The sequence below is a fragment of the Hibiscus syriacus genome, unplaced genomic scaffold (assembly GCF_006381635.1).
Source record: "Hibiscus syriacus cultivar Baekdansim isolate YM2019G1 unplaced genomic scaffold, ASM638163v2 tig00111402_pilon, whole genome shotgun sequence".
NCBI lineage: Eukaryota > Viridiplantae > Streptophyta > Magnoliopsida > Malvales > Malvaceae > Hibiscus > Hibiscus syriacus.
The window spans coordinates 6,443,598-6,466,421 of NW_024063082.1; the positions used below are offsets into that span (position 1 = coordinate 6,443,598).

The 22,824-nt window shown below is 36.3% G+C and overlaps 1 protein-coding gene and 1 pseudogene across 2 annotated transcripts; both read right to left on the reverse strand.

Moving 5' to 3' along the window:
- Nucleotides 1–192: 192 nt before the first annotated feature.
- Nucleotides 193–22,548, reverse strand: LOC120162522 (galactinol synthase 2-like). 2 transcript variants are annotated; one of them, XM_039172664.1, is made up of 4 exons: nt 22,542–22,548; nt 15,290–15,293; nt 1,235–1,567; nt 193–1,149 (listed from the first exon to the last, which is right to left on the reverse strand). In XM_039172664.1, the coding sequence occupies exons 3-4, from the start codon at nt 1,559–1,561 to the stop codon at nt 451–453; spliced, it is 1,026 nt and encodes a 341-aa protein (XP_039028595.1). In that variant the 5' UTR covers nt 1,562–1,567; nt 15,290–15,293; nt 22,542–22,548; the 3' UTR covers nt 193–450. The 2 variants fall into 2 exon arrangements, with proteins under 2 accessions (XP_039028595.1, XP_039028594.1); XM_039172663.1 differs by lacking the exons at nt 1,235–1,567; nt 15,290–15,293; nt 22,542–22,548 and adding an exon at nt 8,787–8,797 and having other exon boundaries at nt 193–1,186.
- Nucleotides 14,884–20,457, reverse strand: LOC120161477 (annotated as a pseudogene).
- Nucleotides 22,549–22,824: the final 276 nt, after the last annotated feature.

The following is a 22,824-nucleotide window of genomic DNA, read 5'->3' on the forward strand; positions in this document are numbered from 1 at the left end:
TCTTTAAATTTAGAAATTCAGTTTAATTTAATATTCAAAAGTTTTTATTTTTTATGACGTAATTTTTTTAAAAATTAAATATTTTATTATATAATTTTAAAATATTGCATCATAAAATTAAAATTTTAATTCAAATATTAATTTGAAAACAAACAGAATATTAGGAAAAACATACTGCCAAGTTGAAGTTAATTCATTGGGGTACTAAAATGTCCACATTTACAAATGAGACTACAAATAATCAAATCATAGAAAATAGCCATAAGGATAACATAATCATAGTCCTAATCCTATTATTTTTCTGATAAAATATCTGTCCCTTTAAAAAAAATGTAAGGACGGATCAAATACAATTACAAAGAAGAAAATTACAACATTTAATGCCATCTGCACAATTTAGGTGTATTATATTGTAATGTATAGTATTAATAATCCATATCATCCACCAAATTACGCAGCGGATGGGGCTTTAATATGATGAACAATACCGGCCTCCGGCAATGCTGCGAAAAATTGTTGCAGTTGCAGGCCTGCTCCGTCATCCTCATCAGCTTCTGCTTCGCGAGAAGCTACAACAGTTTTGTAGTCAAGCGACTCATCTTTGTAAATATCCCACCATTTTCCCACCATCATCTTAATGTCTTCCCTGTCCATGTTCTCTTCTTTGCCTGTATACCGCCTGGGTTTGGAGTCAGCAGCACAGTAGTGAACAACCTTGGCCTTTTCGAGCTCAATGTTCTCCGGATGGCTCCATAGCATGGCCATCACCAGGTTGTAGATTGGAGGAATAGGCCTGTAAATGTCCCTAAAGAACATGTTCAGATAATCCTGGTCCGCGAATGGGGTAGGAGGAGTAATTTTGAGAGTGTTCAACAGGTCCTCAGAGAGGGAAACTATGGGTTCATACACAAACATGCCGGCGTTGAAGTAAAGAGGAGGCTTAGGACCTAGCTGAGAAGGCCACTGGACCTTGTTAGGGCACTGTTGGCAGTAGCCAATCTTGTACTGTGGGGTGTGGCTCCAGGTTTTTTCACAGAAACAATCCATCACTGCATAAAAGTAACCATCTTCCATGTCGAACAAGTGGTCTATGTTGTCGAACACTTGGATGTCACCGTCCAAGTATATCATCTTGGAATACTCAACAAACTGTACAAAAAAGAAAGAAATTTATTCATTTTGGAAACTGAAATTACTAAACAAAAAAATACAAAGATATAATTAATATATATACCTCCCAGATACGAAGCTTGGAATAGTTAATGACATAGTAAGCCATGGCAAACTGGGTGTGGTTCTCGGGTGGATACACAGGCTCGATCTCCTTGAGTATGCATCCTTGCTCTATAAGTATCTTCCTGTGATCCTCCGGCACGTCAGGCAAAAGAGCCACCACAAGTGGGTACTTGCTCTTAACCTTCCTGAGTCCCTTGGCTAACCCCACCACGCCCTTAACGTAGTCACCGTTCCCAGCCAAGAACGTAACGTATGCCCTTTTGGGAGGGATTGGAGCTTTAGCGGTGAGAGTGGCAGTTTTGTTACTGTTGATGTTAGGGGCCATGTTTGAGTACAAGGGTAAGGTACGAGTGTTTGGTTTGAAGGGAAATTGATGTTATGCTTTGGTATTTGGTATCATGCAGTAGAAATCTCAGCTGTTGGTGTTGTGCTGGGTGCGGTGAGGTGGTCGTGTTTATGTAGGAATAAACAAAATAATTTATTTTTTATAAATAAATTGTAAATCAATTTAAAATATTTATCATTTCATTAAAAATATAATTTTGAATTACTTGTATGAGCAAAAAATAATTAGCAGCACCAAACACACCTAGTGCACTGTTCAAGATGGGAGTCGGTAGGGGGTACTTAGATAGTGTAGGGTCCATTGTGATACGGCCACGTAATCCATTCAGAGCCACATGGCTTCCTTATAGATGGTTGTTATTAATATATTATGATTCTAAATTTTAGTGGCAAAGTCACCGTAGGGTCCACTGCATCTTTTGCGTGTCGACGCCTGGGGTACTACCAGCTGCCGCGTGTCACCACCATATTCAGAAGCCGGTGATCGACAATTGAGTTTTCTTGTTCGAGTCAACGGTCCAATTATAACAATCCCTTAATTTTCAAAGTTTCTAAGTTAGTTAGGACCCACAGCTGCATTAAGATGATGAAATGTTCTTTCATTTAATGGACTAACCGACCAAACTTTTACGATAATTTTTTAAAGACAGTAACTTAACTCACATCATGAATCATTAAAAGATATAATTCAAACAAGTCTCTTTACACGACACACTCAAAGGATGCTGAATGCTATTCATCATCATTAATTAATGTACTAATAGTTTTTAAAAAAGGGAACTGATATAGCTCAGAGCACCAGAAATTGGACTCCTTGAGGTCGATGTTCCAGGATCAGATGATAGGCAAGCATTCTAGCATCTTCTTGTTTCTTTAATCTTTGTCCATCAAACAAGGGTGGACGGTCCCAATGAGGAGGGTAAGTGTTAATCACAATGTGTTCAAGGTTTAAAGCAGTTTTAAACAATTAGTGCAATATCTGCTTTAGCCCCAACAAAGCCAACTATTTCCACCTCCTTCAAGTTCAGCATCTCCGGTCCTTTTCCGTCGTCGTTTATCATCGTCTTCACTTTGCCGATCACCCTCCCCACCGCTTCGCTTCCTTTCATCAGTCTAATTGCATAACCTTGTTCCAACTAATAATATATGATGTTTACTTAGATCATGCATGGGTATATAAATATACCAGCTAGAGTTGAGACAATTACGTACCTCAACTCTGAATTTATGCAACAGAGGCGCGGAATCCACCAGGAACAACAAATTTATAAGCCCTCCTTTTGATTGAAGCAATAAATCCCTAACTTTACATGTCAAACATCGAAGGCTCCGTAATTTCGGACACCCTCGGATCTTCAAATCGAATTAGGAAACAACCAACATTATTCAAACCATAAAATCAAATCAAAACAGGATATCTATCGATCTATCTATGAGGCTAATAGGATTAACTTACACTTATGTCGGCCTTGAACTGCAACGACAGATTCACCAATTGAGAAACACAGACCGATAGGCAGCTGGGAAAGGCTTGACAAAAGTTGAAGCCTTTTATAGAGTCCCATGGTGCCCCGTAAGGTATACCATAACATACATCATGAAGGTTGGGAACATATTTCAGACCTATAAGCAATCCTATAGATTCCTCTCCACTTTATTCAAAAGAAACCAAATTTGGTGCATGAACTTGAATGCTTTTGATCCCACTGCAGAAAGATATATTCAAGTGTTTCAGCCTCAGCGACGAGCCGCAAACATTCAGATACGTTAGCCATTCCGACAGCGAGTGCGAGACATGCAACATTTCAAGTAAGGGACAACCGGAAAGGAAAGTCCCCAGCACCCTACCGCTCACATCAACATGTTTGAAACAGAGACTAGTTAGGAACTTAATGTCGGATGAACCGCAAAATCGGTCTGCAAACATGTAATGTTCATTGTATCTCCAGTGAATCAATCTGCAGGGTGTGTTCAAGCCTTTTAACCCCCTTCATTAGTGCAATCTCGATCCATCGATCGATGTTATGACTATATTGCTGGGTTAAATCTAATGAAACTCTCAACTCAACTATAGTTGGAGCTTCATGTGAGTTCAGAACGTGAGTAACCCGTTCTACACAGTCATCCCTCTCTTTCTCTTCGGGATTCGGCTGTAACGTCTGTGAAGCCTCGAAGTTTAGACTACAAGTGACAAACTTCCATAAACCTCGCCATACTCCTGAAACAACGCCTGATCTTGCCGCTTCTTTTATGGATAGAGAACATAAAATACGAACAAGCAGTTCTTCAGGCAATTCAGTTATCCGATCCATCGATGCTTTCAAGTAAGAGCCAAGGTCTCAGTACTCAACTATATACGGTTTGACAAAGCAGGCACAGATCATGCGACAGGTCGAGAAATAACATAAAACATAACATCTATCGAACTAAACAATATATACAGTTAAGAGAATTCATGTTATAAAGAAACAAACTTTATGTCACCTTCTTTGGTATGTATTCAATGTTTGACAGCTCCATGTTACAAATATTTTCCATCTCCGGAGAAAAGTTTAAGCCTTGAGAGAACTTATTTATTAGGGTTTAGGATTTGATATTCTTAAAGTTGTAGAAAAGTTAGTCTGATGGAAGTTATTTGCTTATTATGGTCTAGAGTTTAATACTATTTACTGAAGGTTGATTGAGATTAAATTTGATATTAATTAGGATTACAATAATATTTTTTGATGTATTATTATAATTACAAAAATATTAAAAGTTTTGAGAGAAGAGTCATTGACTTATTGTAGTTTAGGATTTGTTCTCCTTTTTATTTATATTTATGATTAATATTTTATGTATAGTGTATAAATATAGGATTTGACTGATTTTTTAAATTAAAAAAAAAACCTTTTTTGACCTGCATCTACCAAGATTGCCATTTACCAAAACAGACATCAACGATTGTGCAATGAAAACGGTGGGAAGAGGCGACAGTATTACCAAGATTGGCATGATCCTGCTACAGGAGACAAAGCTCTTGTTTTTGATAAAACGCGAGGGTTGCTGTTGTCTTGGATAATTTTTCTTTGAGAAAATAACCCAGTAACCAAAAATGCCTTATAATATACGATTTTAACCAATTATTTTTAGGTTTGTCAAAATGACGAACAAAATCGCAATGCGAAATAAAAATCGCAACGCGATCTCCAGAATCGCAAATCAATTTCCAGATTCGCAACGCGATTCTGACTATCGCATTGCGATTTCCCAAATTCACGTTGCGATTTTCCTAATTCGCAATGCGAATACGTAATCGTATTGCGATTTACGTAATCGCAACGAGATTCTGACTATCACAATACTGAATTTCAAATTCGCAACTCGATTTCTGAATTCGCAACAGGTTTTAATTTCGCAACACAAATGTTTTGGATATATAACTACGCAGCAGCAGCAACTCATAACCTAAATCCCTAAATCGCAACTCATTCCATCTCCATCTATCACTCTCTTCGGCGACATCCGTTCCTATATCCAACGACATCCTTCCCCATCCGGCAACAGGTTTTAGTTTCGCAGCTCGTTTGTTTAGTAAATTAATTTACAATAATGAAATCATCTAATGTTGATCATGTTTGGATAGATTTGTGTTTTGGAGGGTCATGGGAGAATGTTCATGGTGTTTTACAATATATGCATTTACCCATGAATCTTCAACTAAAACTGTCATTAAAAAAGTTAACTTATGAAACTCTAATGTTATGTGTTGTAAATAAATTGAATTTAGAGCCCCTAAGTGGATTTAGGCTATCTTATCATAGAAATGATAAAGTTTATTTGTTAACCGACAATGAAGATGTTGAACGATTCATTGCTTACATTAGTGTTTCAAGTGATGATGTTACATTGTATGTTGTTAAACCTAGAAGTAGTGAAGTTGGGTCAGTAGCGGGTAGTAATCAACTAAGTTTTTCAACCCCAGTTTATGGTGCTCAAAATTTAATGGTTCCACCACAATTTCATCACCAAGCAAATATTGTTTCACCACATTTCCAATACCAAACACAATCTCAAAACCCACAACCTTTTCATAATCCAAATCCCAATCAACTTTCAGCACCAAATTTCGGTTTTCGTATTGACCAGTTAGACGATGATGAGCCAACAGAAAAAATTGTGAGTACTAGTCAGTATTCGAAATTTGATCTTGGTCAATACCCATACTTTGATCTTGGTCAATACTCGGATTTTGATGATTTTTCAGAAGAAGAAACATATCATGCGTGTAATGATTTTGATATTGGTCAATACCCGAATTTTGATGATGAAACAGCCGTTGCCGAGGAAGATGTTGTTGATGATAATGAGGAGGAAGTTACGATTGTAAATGAACATGTTGAACATCCATTCTGTAATTCATATAACACTGAAGAAGAAAAAGAAGAAGAAGAAATCCCCAAAGAAAAGTCCTCGAAGAAAATACCACGGGAGTATAACTAGAATATGCCAGAATTACTTCAGATACCGGAAGAAGAGTTGGTAAAGATAGCAGTTGATTGTTACACAAAAATTATTCGTATCAAGAAAGATGATTGTTTTGATACAAAGGAAGACTTGAAGATAGCTTTGTATACGAAATGTGTGGAAGATGACTATCAACTAAAAGTTAACAAATCAAGCAAAGATCGTTTCAAAACAAGGTGTATGATTGACAAAAACTGTATGTGGCGTATGATTGCAAAGAGGATAAAAGATTGCGAAATGTTTCAAGTTATGACTTTTATTGATAAACATACATGTTCAAGAACCAAAGTTTTTCCTCACCATAAACAGGCAAACAAAAAGGTGTTGGGTGGTTTTCTGGCTGAGTTAATGTTTTTGAATGGTAGGGTATATAGGAGACATGAAATTATGACTGACATGAATGCTCGGTTCAAGATTAGTATCTCATATTCTCAAGCTTGGAGAGCCAAATGTTATGCCTTGGAATTGTTGAGGGGGTCGCCAGAAGCATCGTTTGCCCAACTGTCGGCTTATTGTCATAATTTAAAGCTGAAAAATCCTGGGTCGGTAACTCATATCAAAACAGATAGAGATGGACGCTTTGAGTTGCTGTTTATCGCCATTGGTGATGCGGTTAGTAAATCAATATAATTTTGTTGACTCATTTTTGTTAGTTACATGCATTTCACATTTAAATGATTATATTTCTTGTGTATATGATTTTGTAGATTCGTTTGTTTATTAATTGCATACGCCCAGTTATTATAGTTGACGGAGCACATTTAAAAGGTCGATACCTTGGAGTAAACTTATTAGCAGTAGACATGGATGCTAACAATGGGATACTGCCAATAGCTTACGGGGTTGGCAAATCTGAAACCTCTGATTCATGGACATGGTTTATGGGGTATCTTAGGGATTGCATAGGTCCTATTAGCAATCTGACAATCATATCCGATAGGGCAAACTCAATTGACAACGCTGTTAGAAGGTGTTTCCCAGATGCTTTTCATGGACTTTGTGGTGTTCATTTGTATAGAAATCTAAAATCAAGGTCTGCTGGTATAAAAAATCACAAATGGACATACTGAAAGGCTGTAAAAGCTTATCGGGAAGTGGATTTTAATAAGCATATAAACTGTTTAAGACGTGTTTTGCCTCAGTGTGATCAAACACTAGAAGATGTCGGGTTTGAAAGATGGTCAAGAGTACATCAACTTGGAGCAAGATATGGTTTCATGACGTCTAATAGTGCAGAATCAATCAACGCTCTAAGTCGTCATTCCCGAAAATTACCAATTACTATGTTAATGGAGTTTTTTCGAGCCTCTATTCAACAGTGGTACTACAAGAAAAGAAACCATGCAGGTATTATTTCTTTAAATTCGTAACTTATCATATATTTTACTAAGTATTATTTATTTAAATTTACAGGAACATTGGAACATCGTGTTACACCATGGACAGAAAAAAAGATAACGAAACGTGTTGTGAAGTCAACGTCATGGAGAGTTGAACCATGTTCAAACACTTTGTTTGAAGTACTGGATAATAACTTAAATGGGCTTGTCGATCTAAATGCAAATACGTGTAGTTGTATGAAATGGCAAACATCTGGTTATCCGTGTGGCCATGTTATAAAAGTTTCTCTTCATCTAAACCAAGATGATTCAAGCGCATACGCTATGGATTGCTACACTACAAAAAGTATATCGACAGACTTATGGCGAGATTGTCTACCCTATTCCACATCCTTATGAGTGGGACATACCAGATGACTTACAAACAGTTTTGCCACCAGCCATGGACAGAAGGCTACCTGGCCGACCAAAAAGTCACGATCGTATACCGTCTAAGGGTGAAGAGAAGAAGAGATCGACATGTAGTCGGTGCAAGGAAAGTGGTCATACAAGGTTGACATGTGGATCACCAGTGCCATCACAATCATCTTTTCCTCTACCAAAATATGGATCCTCATCAAAATCCAAAGCTCATATGGTGTCAAGCAAAAGGCAATCAAAATCACAATCATCTTTAAAATCCCAATCACAGCCGGCTTCACCTTTTAGGACTGTTAACTTAGGTGATTTTTAAATGCAAACGTTGTATTATGTGGATTTTTATGTGTGAACTTTTAACATTTTTAGTTAGGCATGTATTAGTAACTTGAGTTTGAAAATTGCTATGATCTGTTCAGTTGTTATCACTTATTAGGCATTCATTTGACTATCGCAACACAGAAATGACGTTCGCAATCATCTTAATGTCTATCGCAACGCGGAAATTACTATCACAACGAGAGAATCGCAATGCGAAATGAAAATCGCAATGTGAAAATCGCAACGCGAAAATGACTATCGCAATGTGAAATGAAAATTGTAACGAGAGAATCGCAATGCGAAATGAAAATTGCAACGAGGGAATCGCAACGCGAATTTAGTTTCGCGTTGCGATTCTCATTTCGCATTGCGATTCTCTCGTTGCGATTTTCATTTCGCATTGCGATAGTCATTTTTGCCTTCAACATAATGCAGATTGAAATCAACAAAATCAATCATTACATTTCAATCAATTAAACAAGCACAAATAAGAATTATGTTCACATCAATTAAACAAATAAACTTTTACAAATCATCTTTTACAAATCAATTAAACAATCAAAAAATAAGCAATAATTCTTATTTCCTCATCTACTATTGAATCAACTTTTGCAGCCATACATCTTTTTCACGCAGCTCACTTCTGAGATTAACCTACAGAAACCAAACATTTGCTCAAACAACACTTTCTACACATCTAAAACCTACAAACAACAAATTATTAAATTCTAGGTACTTAACCAAACATTTTCAAACCAAAAGCCTATAAACTTACAAATTGTTTATGGACAATTTTATAACGCGGATGCAGGTAGGCAGTGTCTCGTATATATCGATCTAGCCATATAATGCCGAAACCACAAGCCTACTGCAGCTCTATCTCTATCGGTGGGAGGTAGATACTTTATACTTCATGTGATCAAACGCTCCAACGTCAAGCATAAGAGAGGACCACAATCCCCTCTGGCTCCTTCCGTTTGTTGGGGTGCGGTCTCGTCTCTGTTAACTGTAATATTGAGCTTCTTTGGCTTCTTGTTTCCAGAACGAGTCCAATAATTTATCGCATCCAAGAATTTAGCCAAATGAGAGCTCCATCCCTTAATAATATCTCTTAAATCAGCCAATGATATGTAATTTATCATGCTGTCATATACTATTGCCTTAAGGGATGGGAGCTGAAGCTCGACGAGAAGCCAATGTTTACGTTCCAAAACAGGGATAAACACCTGCAATCATAAGTAATAATTCATTCATTTGCGCACTTATTTATGAATACCTTTAAACTCAATCTAAAATAAATACTAACCTTATCGACCTCCCACCATGCAGGATAAAGTTTAGTTTGTCCATTGCCCAACGCAAATGATTCATCTCGTTGATTCTTCAAGTGAACGGCGTTAAAAGATGTCGGCATAATTGTATATCGTGTATTTCTTTTATTTTTCTTAAGTTTCCTAATTATTAGAAGACGTGACACCTATGCATCGATATGTTGTTTTACAAAAAAAGACATATATTAGTGACTTACATAAATTTAAAAAAAATAATAAATTGAAATATAAGAAAAATATAAGACTTACCCCTCCATCGAAATAGCCATTTTCTTCGACCCCTAATAATACGCCCCACCAATACCGATCAAGCAACAAATAGATATCATCGTTGAGCTTGTATATGTCAGTGAAACACCCCTGGCTCCGCTCATGTAGATAAAAATCAACTGCGGTCTTAGCCCAAAGGGTGTTATCCAGAATTATGTCCGGTAGTTGTCTCCTCTCCACTTCAGATACCGGAATGGTATTGGCCGGTAACTCATACGAGAGCCAACTCTCATCCATCATGTCCGGCACGTCAGAGGGTTTCTCAAGAATCTTACATATGACGCCATGTGAATCGGGCACTTGAATGGTGGGAGGGACCTCTTCAACGATGACAGTGGCCTCTTGAACGGTGGGAGGGGACTCTCGAGGAATGATAGGGGCCTCTTCAACGATAGGAGTGGACTCTTGAGGGATGACAGACGAGTCGGGCTTCTTCTTGCGGTGTCTTCGCACTATTGGGGTGTACGGAGACTTAATAGCACGTGTACGCCGTCTGATGCATGAACTCTGTCGTGCAAGAAAAACCCGACGTAAAGCATCCACCTTATCGGGCCGCTAAATAATTAAATACAAAAATCAGTAAATAAACAGACATGATATTTAAACAGTGAAAACAAAGACAAATATGTTTCAAACTTGCATTGTATTCACCCAAGTCATTATTCTATCATAGTTCACAAAATGCGATTTTAAGTTTCGTGTTGCGAAAGTAAACTATTTCTTCTTCTGCAAATTGAAACTTGAATGGATTGCATTACTTCAACCAAAAGACAAAACAAAGACAAATACTAACTTCAGAGTATTAAAGAATACACAGTTTAACAGAATTGGCAGCAACCGAACAAATTTACTTTCAACCAAAAGACAAAACAAAGACAAATATTAACTTCACAGTGTTAAAGAATACACAGTTTAGCAGAATTGGCATCAACCGAACAAATTTACTTTCAACCAAAAGACAAAACAAAGACAAATACTAACTTCACAGTGTTAAAGAATACACAGTTTAGCATAATTGACAGCAACTGAATAAATTTACTTCAACCAAAAGACAAAACAAAAGACAAATACTAACTTCACAGTGTTAAAGAATAAACAGTTTAGCAGTATTGGCAGCAACCGAATAAATTTACTAAGCAATCTAAGTGAAATGGTTAATCTAAGTGAAATTACGAGTAAATTTATCATCAAGTTAAATATGGAAAATCTTAAACTTACCTCGTTGCGTAGAGTATGAACCTCATTCAGCAACGATACTACCATCTCACGTAGAGCGACAACCTCACCACGTAAAGTAGACACCTCCACACGCCATGCGCCATCGTTATCGCGTAGAGTACTGATCTCCTCACGCAAGGCATTGACCTCATCATGTAACTCCCTTGACTCATCCCGTGGAGGTGGAGGTGGAGAACAGGGAGATAGAAGTGTGGCATCTTTGTCGGTCGCCTATCATGAGGTGATGGTGGAGAAAAGACTCGATGATGTGACGGGATAGGTGATGGCTCTCGTTGTAGAGGTGTATAGTCGGGTCGATCAGGTGATGGCTCTGGGTGAGGTGATGGCTCTCGAAGTGGAGAAAGTGGAGGCTGCTCATCATTAGTGCCATCAAAAAAATGCTGACTAGCTTGCTACCAATCAGTGGCAAGCTCAGCCTCCGTGGGTGTCAGTCTCTGTAATGGAGTGTTGGCCTCCTAAAAATATAAAAACTCAAACAAAGTTAAACGTCTACTATTAATAACTTGTTTATATATGATAGTATTTGTGTTAACTTACATTATTTATTGTCGCATATGGTATTAAGTCTTCCCAATCCAACAGACGTTTCCTCTTCCAGGAAATAGCCCTAGGAATATCATTTGAAGTTTAATGCATATGTCCGAATGCTGGGGAAAGCCTCGAATATCCAAATCTACAAACAATATAATAACAAACATTAGTAATTGTTAAATAATTAATTATAATTTTGAAAACATTATATAGAAATTCTTACCTTAAAGGCCCAAACAAAGCCTGACAAAGTGTATTTCGACCCATCGCCACGCAAACTTTTGCGGTCATCAAAGGCAAACGACAACTTAGTTCAGGTAGTTTTCCATATATACGAACCCCACGGAAACAGATTCCATGCATTTAGGTCCTCTACCAATAATATTAGCTCCTGAGGAATAGGTTGTCTGGCCTCTCTGCCTAAAAAGCCGGCATACAAAAGTACTAGAAGGCATACTCGGACAACATCGACGTCATTCATCCGAGTAAAACCATCTTTCTTATTAAACAATTTCTTCAGGTCGTCGACGTGTAAGTTCGGCTTCTCTATTGACTCATCAGGAAAAACCCAAGATAACCATGATGGGCGGGTGCTATGACGAGTGTACCGGCCTACATCATCGTGTCCAAATCGTAGACCAGTGATTAAGCAGAACTCCTTCCGCCCAAAACAAGTATACGCCGGTGGAAAATGAAATCATATCTCTTCCTCACCACGTTGTATACTGTCGGGTAGATCGCTAGTCATGGTCTGAAGCCACAAATGGGTCAAATTAGCATCTCCACCCGGATGTTGTACTCTCAGCCATGGCCCGAAGCAGGTTTCCTCAAACAATTTTCTTTGTGCATGTGAAAGCTTCGAAGCAATTGTAGTGGCTAGGCTAACTTTATTCCTTAATGTCAATGAAGTCGAAAAAAATTTCTACTAAAACAATAAACATACCAAGTTAGATATACCAAAAACTACACTGTGAAGATATACCAAAAACAATAAACATAAAGAGTAGTAATTTATTCTTGAAACTAAAATTTGCAACATTGTTTTGTCTTTTGGTTGAAATGAAAATCGCAACGAGAGAATCGCAACGCGAAATGAAAATCGCAACGCGAAATGAAAATCGCAATGCGATTTTTATTTCGCGTTGCGATTCTCTCGTTGCGATTTTCATTTCTCTCGTTGCGATAGTCATTTTCGTGTTGCGATTTTCATTTTTCATGTTGCGATTTTAAGTTTAGAAACTATTCTTCTTCTGCAAATTGAAACTTTAATGGATTGCATTACTTCAACCAAAAGACAAAACAAAGACAAATACTAACTTCACAGGGTTAAAGACTAAACAATTTAGCAGTATTGGCAGCAATCGAATGAATTTAATAAGAAATCTAAGTGAAATGGTTAATCTATTATTGAAATTACCAGTAAACTTATCATCAATTTCAATATGAAAAACCTAAAATAATGCAAAAATTTCAAAATAAAAATAATTAAAAAAACTAACCCTCGGAGGTTGATTTTCCATTTCTGAATGATTGTGAGGGATTTCTGACCGTGAATGGTTGTGAGGGATTTCGCCGGAGATGGGGACGGATTTCGCCGTAGAGAGTGAGAGATGGAGATGGGACTGAGTTGTGATTTTAGGTTTTAGGTTATGAGTTGCGATTACGGGATATACTGTGGACGGTTCAGTGTTCCGATAATTAATATTCGTGTTTGGAATTTGAAAATAAAATACGCGTAACGATTGTAATGGCGCTTTAAAAATTGCGTTGCGATTTACGGATACGCGTTGCGATTTTACGTATTGTCGTTGCGATTTACGGATACGTATTGCGATTTACGTATTCTCGTTGCGATTTACACATACGCGTTGCGATTTACGTATTCTCGTTGCAATTTACGGATACGCGTTGCGATTTTACGTATTGTCGTTGCGATTTACGGATACGCGTTGCGATTTTACAGATACTCGTTGCGATAGTCAGAATCGCGTTGCGATTTATATGTTTGCGTTGCGATTTTCATATTCGCGTTGCGATTCTGGAAAATAGCAATGCGAATTTGTACTATCGCATTGCATTCACATTGCGATTCTTCATAATCGCGTTGCGATTTACGTAATCGCGTTGCGATTTACGTATTCGCATTGCGAATTAGGAAAATCGCAACGCGAATTTGGGAAATCGTAATGCGATAGTCAAAATCGCGTTGCGAATCTGGAAACTGATTTGGGATTATGGAGATCGCATTGCAATTTTGTTGGTCATTTTGGTAAATCCAAAAAAATTTGATTAAAATCGTATATTATAAGACATTTTTTATCATGAGGTTATTTTCTCTTTTTCTTTTATTGCTCTGCAATCATAAAAAGTTTAATGGTACTTGGTACCAGAAAAAGCGATTCAACCAGATACGAATTCCACCCAAAACAAAACACAACCCACGCCCTAAGGAACAGCGCCTCAGCAAACCAAATATCCAAACATTAGATGTACAGACAAGAGTCTGTTGGTAATGCTAAAATATGGGTAGTTATGCTGTGCGACAAAAAGTTATGCAAATTTGTAATATTTTTAATTGCAATCAGAAAGCTACATTGTGGAGATTTAGGACCCTTGATAAGATTTTCAGCTGTAAACGATTTGTATTTTTTTTAGTCTTATATTAACAAAGAAGTGTTTTGTAGATGGTTCTATAAAAAAAATCCTTGTTTTGTTGAAAGTAAAATGAAGGCTCTTGCATGAAGGGCATTGTATCAAGCCCCACTCGCAGTCAGCAGAACCAAAGTAGATGATTCCAGGGACAAAATAGACGTTTCTCACACCCTATGCTCACAATCATTTTTAATATCAGAAGCACAGAGCAACTTAAGATACCATATCCATATATGCAAGACAAAACTCAAAACTTGAAGAACAAGCAAACCCCTTTGTGAATTTAAACAAGTTACATATACTACTAATGGACTGGAAACAGAGGAAGAACACGCAACACTTGGGGAGTCAAAGTTTTGGGAAGAGAAAGAAGTGAGGGTGATAAGAGGAATCCAGTGTGAGCACATTTGTGAAGGGACATTTCATACTAAGAGACGAGAGCTCAAGTTTTCTGATATTCAATTAACAAACACGAGGTAAATAGCTGCCATGGGGCAAAGACAAACAAGGAAACAATCATAAAATACGAAAATAAAGGCTGAATAGGAATCAATACATTTCATCACGTTGCACCATAAGATGGTAACAGATTTTATACTACTACAACTGGCCTGGCAAGGACACCACCTCTGTTTTACAACAGGACATGCCCTACATCAATGCCTATGCTATAGTGGTGCAAGAAAAGCATTAATGCTAATTTCAGACTTTATAACTATCACATGCAATATTTCAGATGGAATGTAGGAAGAAAAATAGAAATACAATAATATTTAAAACCCTTTCAAGCATTCGCGCCACTCCCAAAAAAGCAAAACACCATGCGTCTATGCACCAGAACAAAAACCCCGACTCTTTGGCAGCAATGAAAATGCAAACACAAGTCCAGAAATTTCACTGCAAGGAAAGTAGTAAGCCCTACAAAATTATAGCCATTCCAAAACTAAACACTTCAACCAAATTTGAAGCCCCCGGGTGGAATGCTGGCCTGATTAGCTCCAAAATTAAAGCCTTGCTGGTTTTCATCCCCGCCATCTTGGAGATGCTGTTCATCCTCTTCTTCAGCCCAGTATCTCTCCAAGATCTTCACAGCCTTCTCATAAATCTCATGGTTGTCATGAGTTTGAAGGTTCTCAATTTTATCCAACCCGTCACATTCATCAATCATTTGTGCAAATAGATTGATTCCATCATTCATTCCCATTTCCTTATCAGCCTCACCAACCTTCAGGATGTTCTCCAGCCCTTCAAGGCACACGGTCACAATTCGTGGATCTGGACAAATTAAGAGATCACATAGGGGCTTAATGCAACCTTGGTTCACCAGGAATCTGCAGAATAACAGATCATGTAACTCTCATTGTACCAAGTGAATATGATCAACTGAAATGGTTAAGAGCAATTATTATGCAATGCATGCCCCAAAAAATTATATTGTATTTTCATCATATTTATGACAAGCAATTGGAGGCGAGAGAAAAATAAAAACATCGACTACACTTATAATTGTTAACGAGCTTAATTTAGTTCAGTACGCCAACAGCTCCGGACCTATCAGTATCCAAGTATACATGTATGCATCATGGTTCTAGCTTCTAATCTTGCATCTGGAAAAAAATATCAGCATATATTCTCCAGTGAATCTATGGTGGAGGTTTGATGTGTCTTTTGCAAACATGCTTGGATGTCTGATCCAATAAAGGAAAAAAACTGAAATGTAAACAAAAAAGTAGTAGGAGATACTTAATTTGCTCATGAGATCCTCCAGAGGTTGCATTTGAGATGGCCCATGCAGCCTCCTTCTTAATATCAAACTCTGCATGTTGGAGAAGGTGTACCAGAGGAAGAATAATATTTGCCTCTATAACTGCCTGTGCAACAGGAAATCAAACAAATAATCAACAACAGTGTGAGTGCCTTTAAAGTGATATATACTACACGAGAACTAGTACTAATTGCAGTCACAGATTAAGTAAGCAAAGCAATGCTTCAGTTACTATGAACTAAAGTTTGCGACAAGCTATTGACACCTTCGAAATAATCAGTAAACATAAAAGCCGCATTGGCACAGATTAAATAATTATAACTTTTGGTTCCTGCATACATTGAGGCAATAGAATCTTCAAGAAGGGGCAGAGAGAAACTATACCTGTATTTGAGCTCTATTCCCAGCAGTTATATTAGAGATTGTCCAACAAGCTTCTTTCTTGATGTTTTTTTTGTGATTTTGTACGAGAAGTTGATAGAGATGAGGGAGCACCTTGTTGTCAATGACAAACTGAAAAATATACCCGGAGTTATTTTGCCTCTTTTAAAGAAAACAGAGAAAAATCTTCACAACAATTGTTTATCTTTGTGTAATCAACAACAATAGAACTTTGAAATACTGTTTCTATTTAAAAGATTTAGTTTGTTTACTATATCCTTACAATTAGATTATGCTTCATGAACAATCCAAATGAAGCAAATAAACTCCATTCAGTAAACAACAGAAAAGAAGATAAACCAGAATCAAAGAAGAACACTATTGATGTGAAGACCGCTGTGAACATGCATAAATGTACTTCATACCTGAGTCTGACTATCATCACCAGTGACGATGTTTCCCATGGTCCGAAGAGCAGGTATAAGAACAGTGGGTGATGGATGACTGTCATAAATGAACTTTAGTCAGAACCAGTAGTCAAAATATTGCAACAAGTATATAGGGGGGAAAATCAACAAGTATAAATGACAGAAAATATATAGACATATAAACCTTGTAAAGCTTACCCTAGAAGTTCCACCAGTTGTGGGCAGACCCCAGCTTCAATCACAGACTGAATTTTGTCATTAGGGCCATCTGAAAGATAAGAAAGTGCCCAGCAAGCATCTGTCAGAACTTCTTCATCATTCAAGTGGATAAGTTCCCGTAGAATTGGTAGAGCAGGCTTCACCTGAAAAGAAAACAAGGTTGCTATCAAGAACACCACAAACAAATTATAAAAATGTATTGTGCCAAAATACAATAATAAGCAAACTATAAATGGGAACACTGCTCTTATACAAAATTCAAGAGGAGCCTCCCAAAGTCTCAACCTGCTCAAATGGTGTTGGTGGCTTGCCACGACAGAAGTTAGATAATGTCCATGTAGCATTCCTCAGCATTGATAATTTTGATCGCTCATTTAACTGAGCTAACAATGGCATAAGTGCACCAATGCCAAGAACTAGATCTCTACAACTTGGTGAATCACCTGCGACATTACCTAATGCCCATACAGCCTAAACAGAAAATAGGGTGAGGATAGTAATTAGAGGCAATGTACACAGATAAAATGATGATTGACAAAGAAAAGACAAAAAGAGCAGACAAGTAAATATAGCATGTGGAAATTAATTCCAGTATAAACTATAAGTGGGAGCAAACAAAGCAACATAGGACAGGATATAAAATATATGAAGTGACAGATAAAGTACATCTAGGAAATGTTGAACTAAAAACGGTAATGACCAGACATTCATCGAAAGTAAGAGAATTTTTTTCATTCTTCAGTCAAATACAGAAGATATAGATGAGTTATTAAAACAAAAACTGACCTGCTCTCTAACATCATCACTAGCAGAACTAAGCAGCTGCACAAACATTGGGACAGCACCATGTTCAATAACAACCCGTGTATGCTCAGATGTGCCAGAGGCAACATTGGTCAAAGCCCAGGCAGCCTCAAACTAAAATAAAATGGAAGTTAGTCTCAATGATAATGATCAGTCTCAGTGATAATAGTATTTCTTATACAAATTATTTCAATTTAAACAAAAGAAACAAAACATTGTACTTGTAATTGAGGCAAATCCTGCCTTCCGAGAAACTCAACAAACCGAGGAACAACTCCAGTTTTAATTACTTCATCAATTGGAGGGCTGCGCTCTACAAGTAAGCAGATGAAAATTAATAATGTAAATTGACCTATTCCTTGACAAAGAAACCGCTTTAAGTGTAGGAATTAGGATATAGAAGTAGGACTAACCTATCGACAACAGTTTCCTAAACTGTGTTGTGGCTTCCAACTGGGTGGCAGGATCATCGGACCACACCCCTTGTACCATCAAAGGAATACTTTCCAACTGTTAGGAGTCATCAGGAATACCATGTTCAGGATCCAAATAATAAAAAGCTTAAAATTCAGAAGGATCAGAACCACATCAAAATCCCTCCCTACACATTCTGAACATTTGAACAGGATTGAAGTTTGGATATTCTAACTTCAAAAACAGAATATGAATGACATTTAACCTTTTTCCATCCCCTGCATGACGAAAGAGATGAGATCTAAAATGCTAAGCCCTTTCTTAACTAAATCCATTTTATAAGAAACAAAACCGAACAGCCAATCATTATTGGTAGAAAACAATCCTACAAATACTTCTCTGAAAAGCTGCTAGCTAGATCATAGAATATGAGAATACTGTCATGTGTCATCCTAAATCCTAAATCCATAACCTCAAACCTCTTATTTCCCCTACTTTAAGTATGCATAAAAATTAATAACCCAAATCTCCATGAACCTATTCATTTCTTTCTGATCTTAATAGAATAAAAAAGTCCAATTGAATAATAACAGCAATAATATCTTGACAAAAGTAACACTGCAATACACTCAGTTGAATCAAGATCTCAACTTTCACCAGCAATCAAAAACTCAAAAAGAAAAATCAGAACGAAATATTTGAAACCCAAAACCAATAAAAAAAGGTACCCTTTTTTCAATAGCGGCATTTTGGGAGGTATCGACCAAGGGAGGCTGGACTGAAGAAGGCCTTCTCTCCGCTTTTTAAGGAGATTGTCTTCGCGCTTGTTCTTCCGGATCTCAACCAAATTGTCCGGAAAAGAAATGAAAGGGGATCGTCGAAGGCGGGTAGTGGTGGAGCCGTGGAGGGCAGAGAGTAGAGACTAGAAAAAGATTTGTGAAGTGATAAATGGTTTTTTTTTTAATATTATGGGTAAAGTACACTTGGTACCCCAATTATAGACTGTGCTTTATTAAGTCTCTCAACTATTCAAAGTTATAAAATAGTCATCTTATTATTTATATGTTCCAAGTCCTTTCCCGTTAAAAAATTAACGACCGCATGAGCTGACATTAATTTGTTGACTATGATAGGATAAAATTTAATCCCAAAACTGTTTAAGCTATATTTTATGGATCGATTCTCCATTTACATTATATCGTCGAGCCAGTGATTAAAAACAATGGTGGTCATAGTCATTCAAATATAATTTTATCATATCTCAGTTAGTTGGTTAAGTCCAGCTCAAATGGTAGTTAATTTTTCTAATAAAAAAGGGCGAGTTTAAAACATATAAATAGTTTAATGATCATTTTATAACTTTTATAGTATAAGAACTTAACAAAATAACATCCTATAATTAATGGATCCAGTAGCGAAAACACAATTAAGTGAGAGTGGACATGTGCTCACCATGCAATCCGAATTTTCTTCGATTAATTACTTGTTTTACTGATGGTATCTACACTGAAATTTTATTTATGTCCAACTTGTTCAATAATTTTGTTCTTCATAAATATTTTTGAATCTACTATTGAATATATTATTATATAATTTTTAATAGTAGACTATTATCATCTAAAAGTAATTAGATTTTTTTTTGACAAACTCACTGAAAGCAAATGGTTGGTGGGCTGTTATTGTGGATGAATTATATTATATGGTCACTATAGTTTGAAATATTTTTATTTTGATCACTAATATTATCGATAAATAATAAAATAATCACTCAGACGTTAATAATAATGTTTGATATAATTTAACCACTAAAATATAGATAAAGCATAAATTTGCTCTTTAACGACATTTTCTAACTCTAAAATATTTATGGGGGGAAAACTTAATTTCTCAGTATTTCCTTTCTTAATAGCTCTCTTTCATAAGTTTTGATTATTTCTTGTAGATTCTTTCTTTTGACAAGTTAATCTGTAAATTCTAACATTCTCTGATCTTTCACATTGTTTATTGAATTTGATCTAGAACCTCATGGGGTTCAATATGATAATGACTGACTAATAAAAACACAGAAATTCAATTGTTTTTCTTTTCTTTTAACCACTCGACGTGAAGACTTTAGGTGTGCATATATAACACTTCTCTTGTTCTCTTTTTGCCTGTTGGGTGGGCGAGGACTGCTATATTATTTTGAAATGAGCAACTTTCTATTGGACTGCTTGCAATTCCTATTACTCTAATACTCTACCAGAATGAGCCGACATCTGTTGTTTTTAGAGATGGATAGAGAGATGCCGAAGGACAAGATTGTATCGTCTAAATTTAAATTCTCCTATAATTTAAATATTTTATTTATATTTTTTTATTAATAATTTAATTTCACCTCTTAAAACTTTGTAATTTTACACTCAAAATTTATACTATAACTTTTTAAGTTTGCATCCCCCAACATAGATATTTGCTTCTGTTCATGTCTATTACAATATCCGAAAGTAGACAACTTGACATGCATGATTGTCATGCAGTTCAAATATAGAATAAAAGCGAGTCTAAGGACTATCTTTTGGTTACTCATGTTTAACATAGAGACGCTCTCTCGTATCGTATAGCTTAATGGGATAACGGAACAAAGTCGGATGATTGATCATTTGCTTTCGAATAAGGTAGAACGTAGAATTTTCTTAATATTTTGAGTATCTCTGAGTGTCGTATGTAGAGTGTAGTATGATTATAGTTTTGTCTCATATAATTTAATTGAATTATCCTTTAGAATTGATGATAACTTTTTTCCTGATGTAAATATGTTATATAAGTAATCATGTGTTTTTGTCGAGGAAGATGAAGTTTTTCTTTTTAAAAAAATAGAGTTAGAAAATGTTGTTAAGGACCAAATTGATGTTTATTATAATTAGGATTCAAATTAATATTAACCATTGTTATTAATTTGTCCGAGTGATCATTTTATTATTTATCGAAACTTTTAGTCACCAAAATAAAACAAATAGAACTTTAGTGACCATAGTTTGTAGTTTTATTCTATTTTTTTCAAGGAAAAACACCGAAGTTCTGGCCTAAATAAAATAGGGAGTTCGTTTTCCCCTCGAAATAACCCAACAATCTGTTCACAACAAAACAAAAAACCTAACCTTGGCATTGATGCAAGTTCTTAACAGCACAAAGGCAATTCCTTTTTCAAATCCACATGGTTCTCAAGGTTCTTCTCCAAGTCAAGTTTATTTTTGGTAATGTCTTCACTTTCCTTCTTAAACGATAGCAAGAACATTAAAAACGAAATATCCCCATAGTTCCGTTTGGTTCCTGGGAAACCAATAGAATCTTATTTGTGTTAGTTTCGTTGGTTGTGCTTCTTTAAGCTTTTTTCAGGATTCTGGTATTGTTCAGAATAATGAGTATTTTAGGAAAAAAGTTCAGATATTTTTTTCTCAGTCCAATGAGCTTGAACGATTAGCTAAATCCTAAATGGGCTTTTCAATTCATTTTTTAGATTATTAGGATTCTTGAGAAATATCTTTTAGAATAGCTACATAGACTTTAACATGATGTTGTCCTTTTTCATGTCTACAAGCTAAGTTAGTATCACAAGGAGAATTTATTTTCCCAAAAGCAATTATAATCATTTTGATAATTCTAACCTTGAAATGATGAAAATTGAATTTGATAAGTGACCTTGTTATTGTTGCAGAAAAGGTTGGAATACCAGAATTTCTGAATGGAGTAGGGAATGGGGTTGAAACTCATGTAGCAAAGCTGGAGTCCGAGATTGGTGACTTTCAGAAACTGCTCGTCGCCCGCACTCTTAAGCTCAAGAAACTTGGAATTCCTTGCAAACATGTAATGATTCCCGACTCGCACTCTGGAACACAAATTTTGTTTAATATGCATGCCTATGTTGAGCAACTGCATGCATTTGTGCAGTTTTGATTATCTAGTTATGCAGCATTGTTGATAGTATTTGTGTATACTACTTTTTTAATGCTCCCACTATGCTGCCCCTAGTTTACGATATAAACTCCTAGCATGTCGTTTATCAAACTGGAATTGCAGCTGACTGAACTATTACTATTCTGTTCTTTTATGGCCTTAGTCTAAAGCTGTGTGTTTATTATTTGTTTAAATTAGTTTTAGTAGTTCATTAGACCTTGCCACTTAGGATCTTCCAAAGCTTAAGTTTACAAATATGGGAGGTTACAAATAGTTTGAAAGAACAGGATAGAATAGAATGGTTTTAGCAGCCATAATTTAGGCTTTGCTTGGTATGAAGGAAGGAAATGAATGAGGATGTGAAATTTTTTAATCAAATGTTTAAGATTCATGACCACTTTCTTACTTTGTAGCTTAACCATTAGATTAACAAATTTTCCGCTCCCAATGTTTTCTGTTGTTTATAGCAAGCAAAGCCTGAAAGTGTATTCTCATGTTTCTCAAAGGACGTTGGCATGAGCACAGATAATTCTGCACTTTTTAATGTGTTGTAGACAAGAAGCTTCTTGCATTAGCTATATAGCATGCAATATACTGATTTATCATCAACCTAATGGGTTAGATCCATCAACTAAGATTACTAATTATCTGATTGTTATAAAGAGTAGAATGTCAGCTGAGTTGAGTGA

What these genes read in the sequence shown, in the direction of transcription:
- LOC120162522 (XM_039172664.1), bottom strand. Translation starts at nt 1,561, where the DNA reads ATGGCCCCTAACATCAACAGTAACAAAACTGCCACTCTCACCGCTAAA. An exon ending in CCAAGCTTCGTATCTGGGAG is followed by an intron (nt 1,150 to 1,234) that starts GTATATATATTA and finishes TTTTTTGTACAG; the next exon opens with TTTGTTGAGTATTCCAAGAT.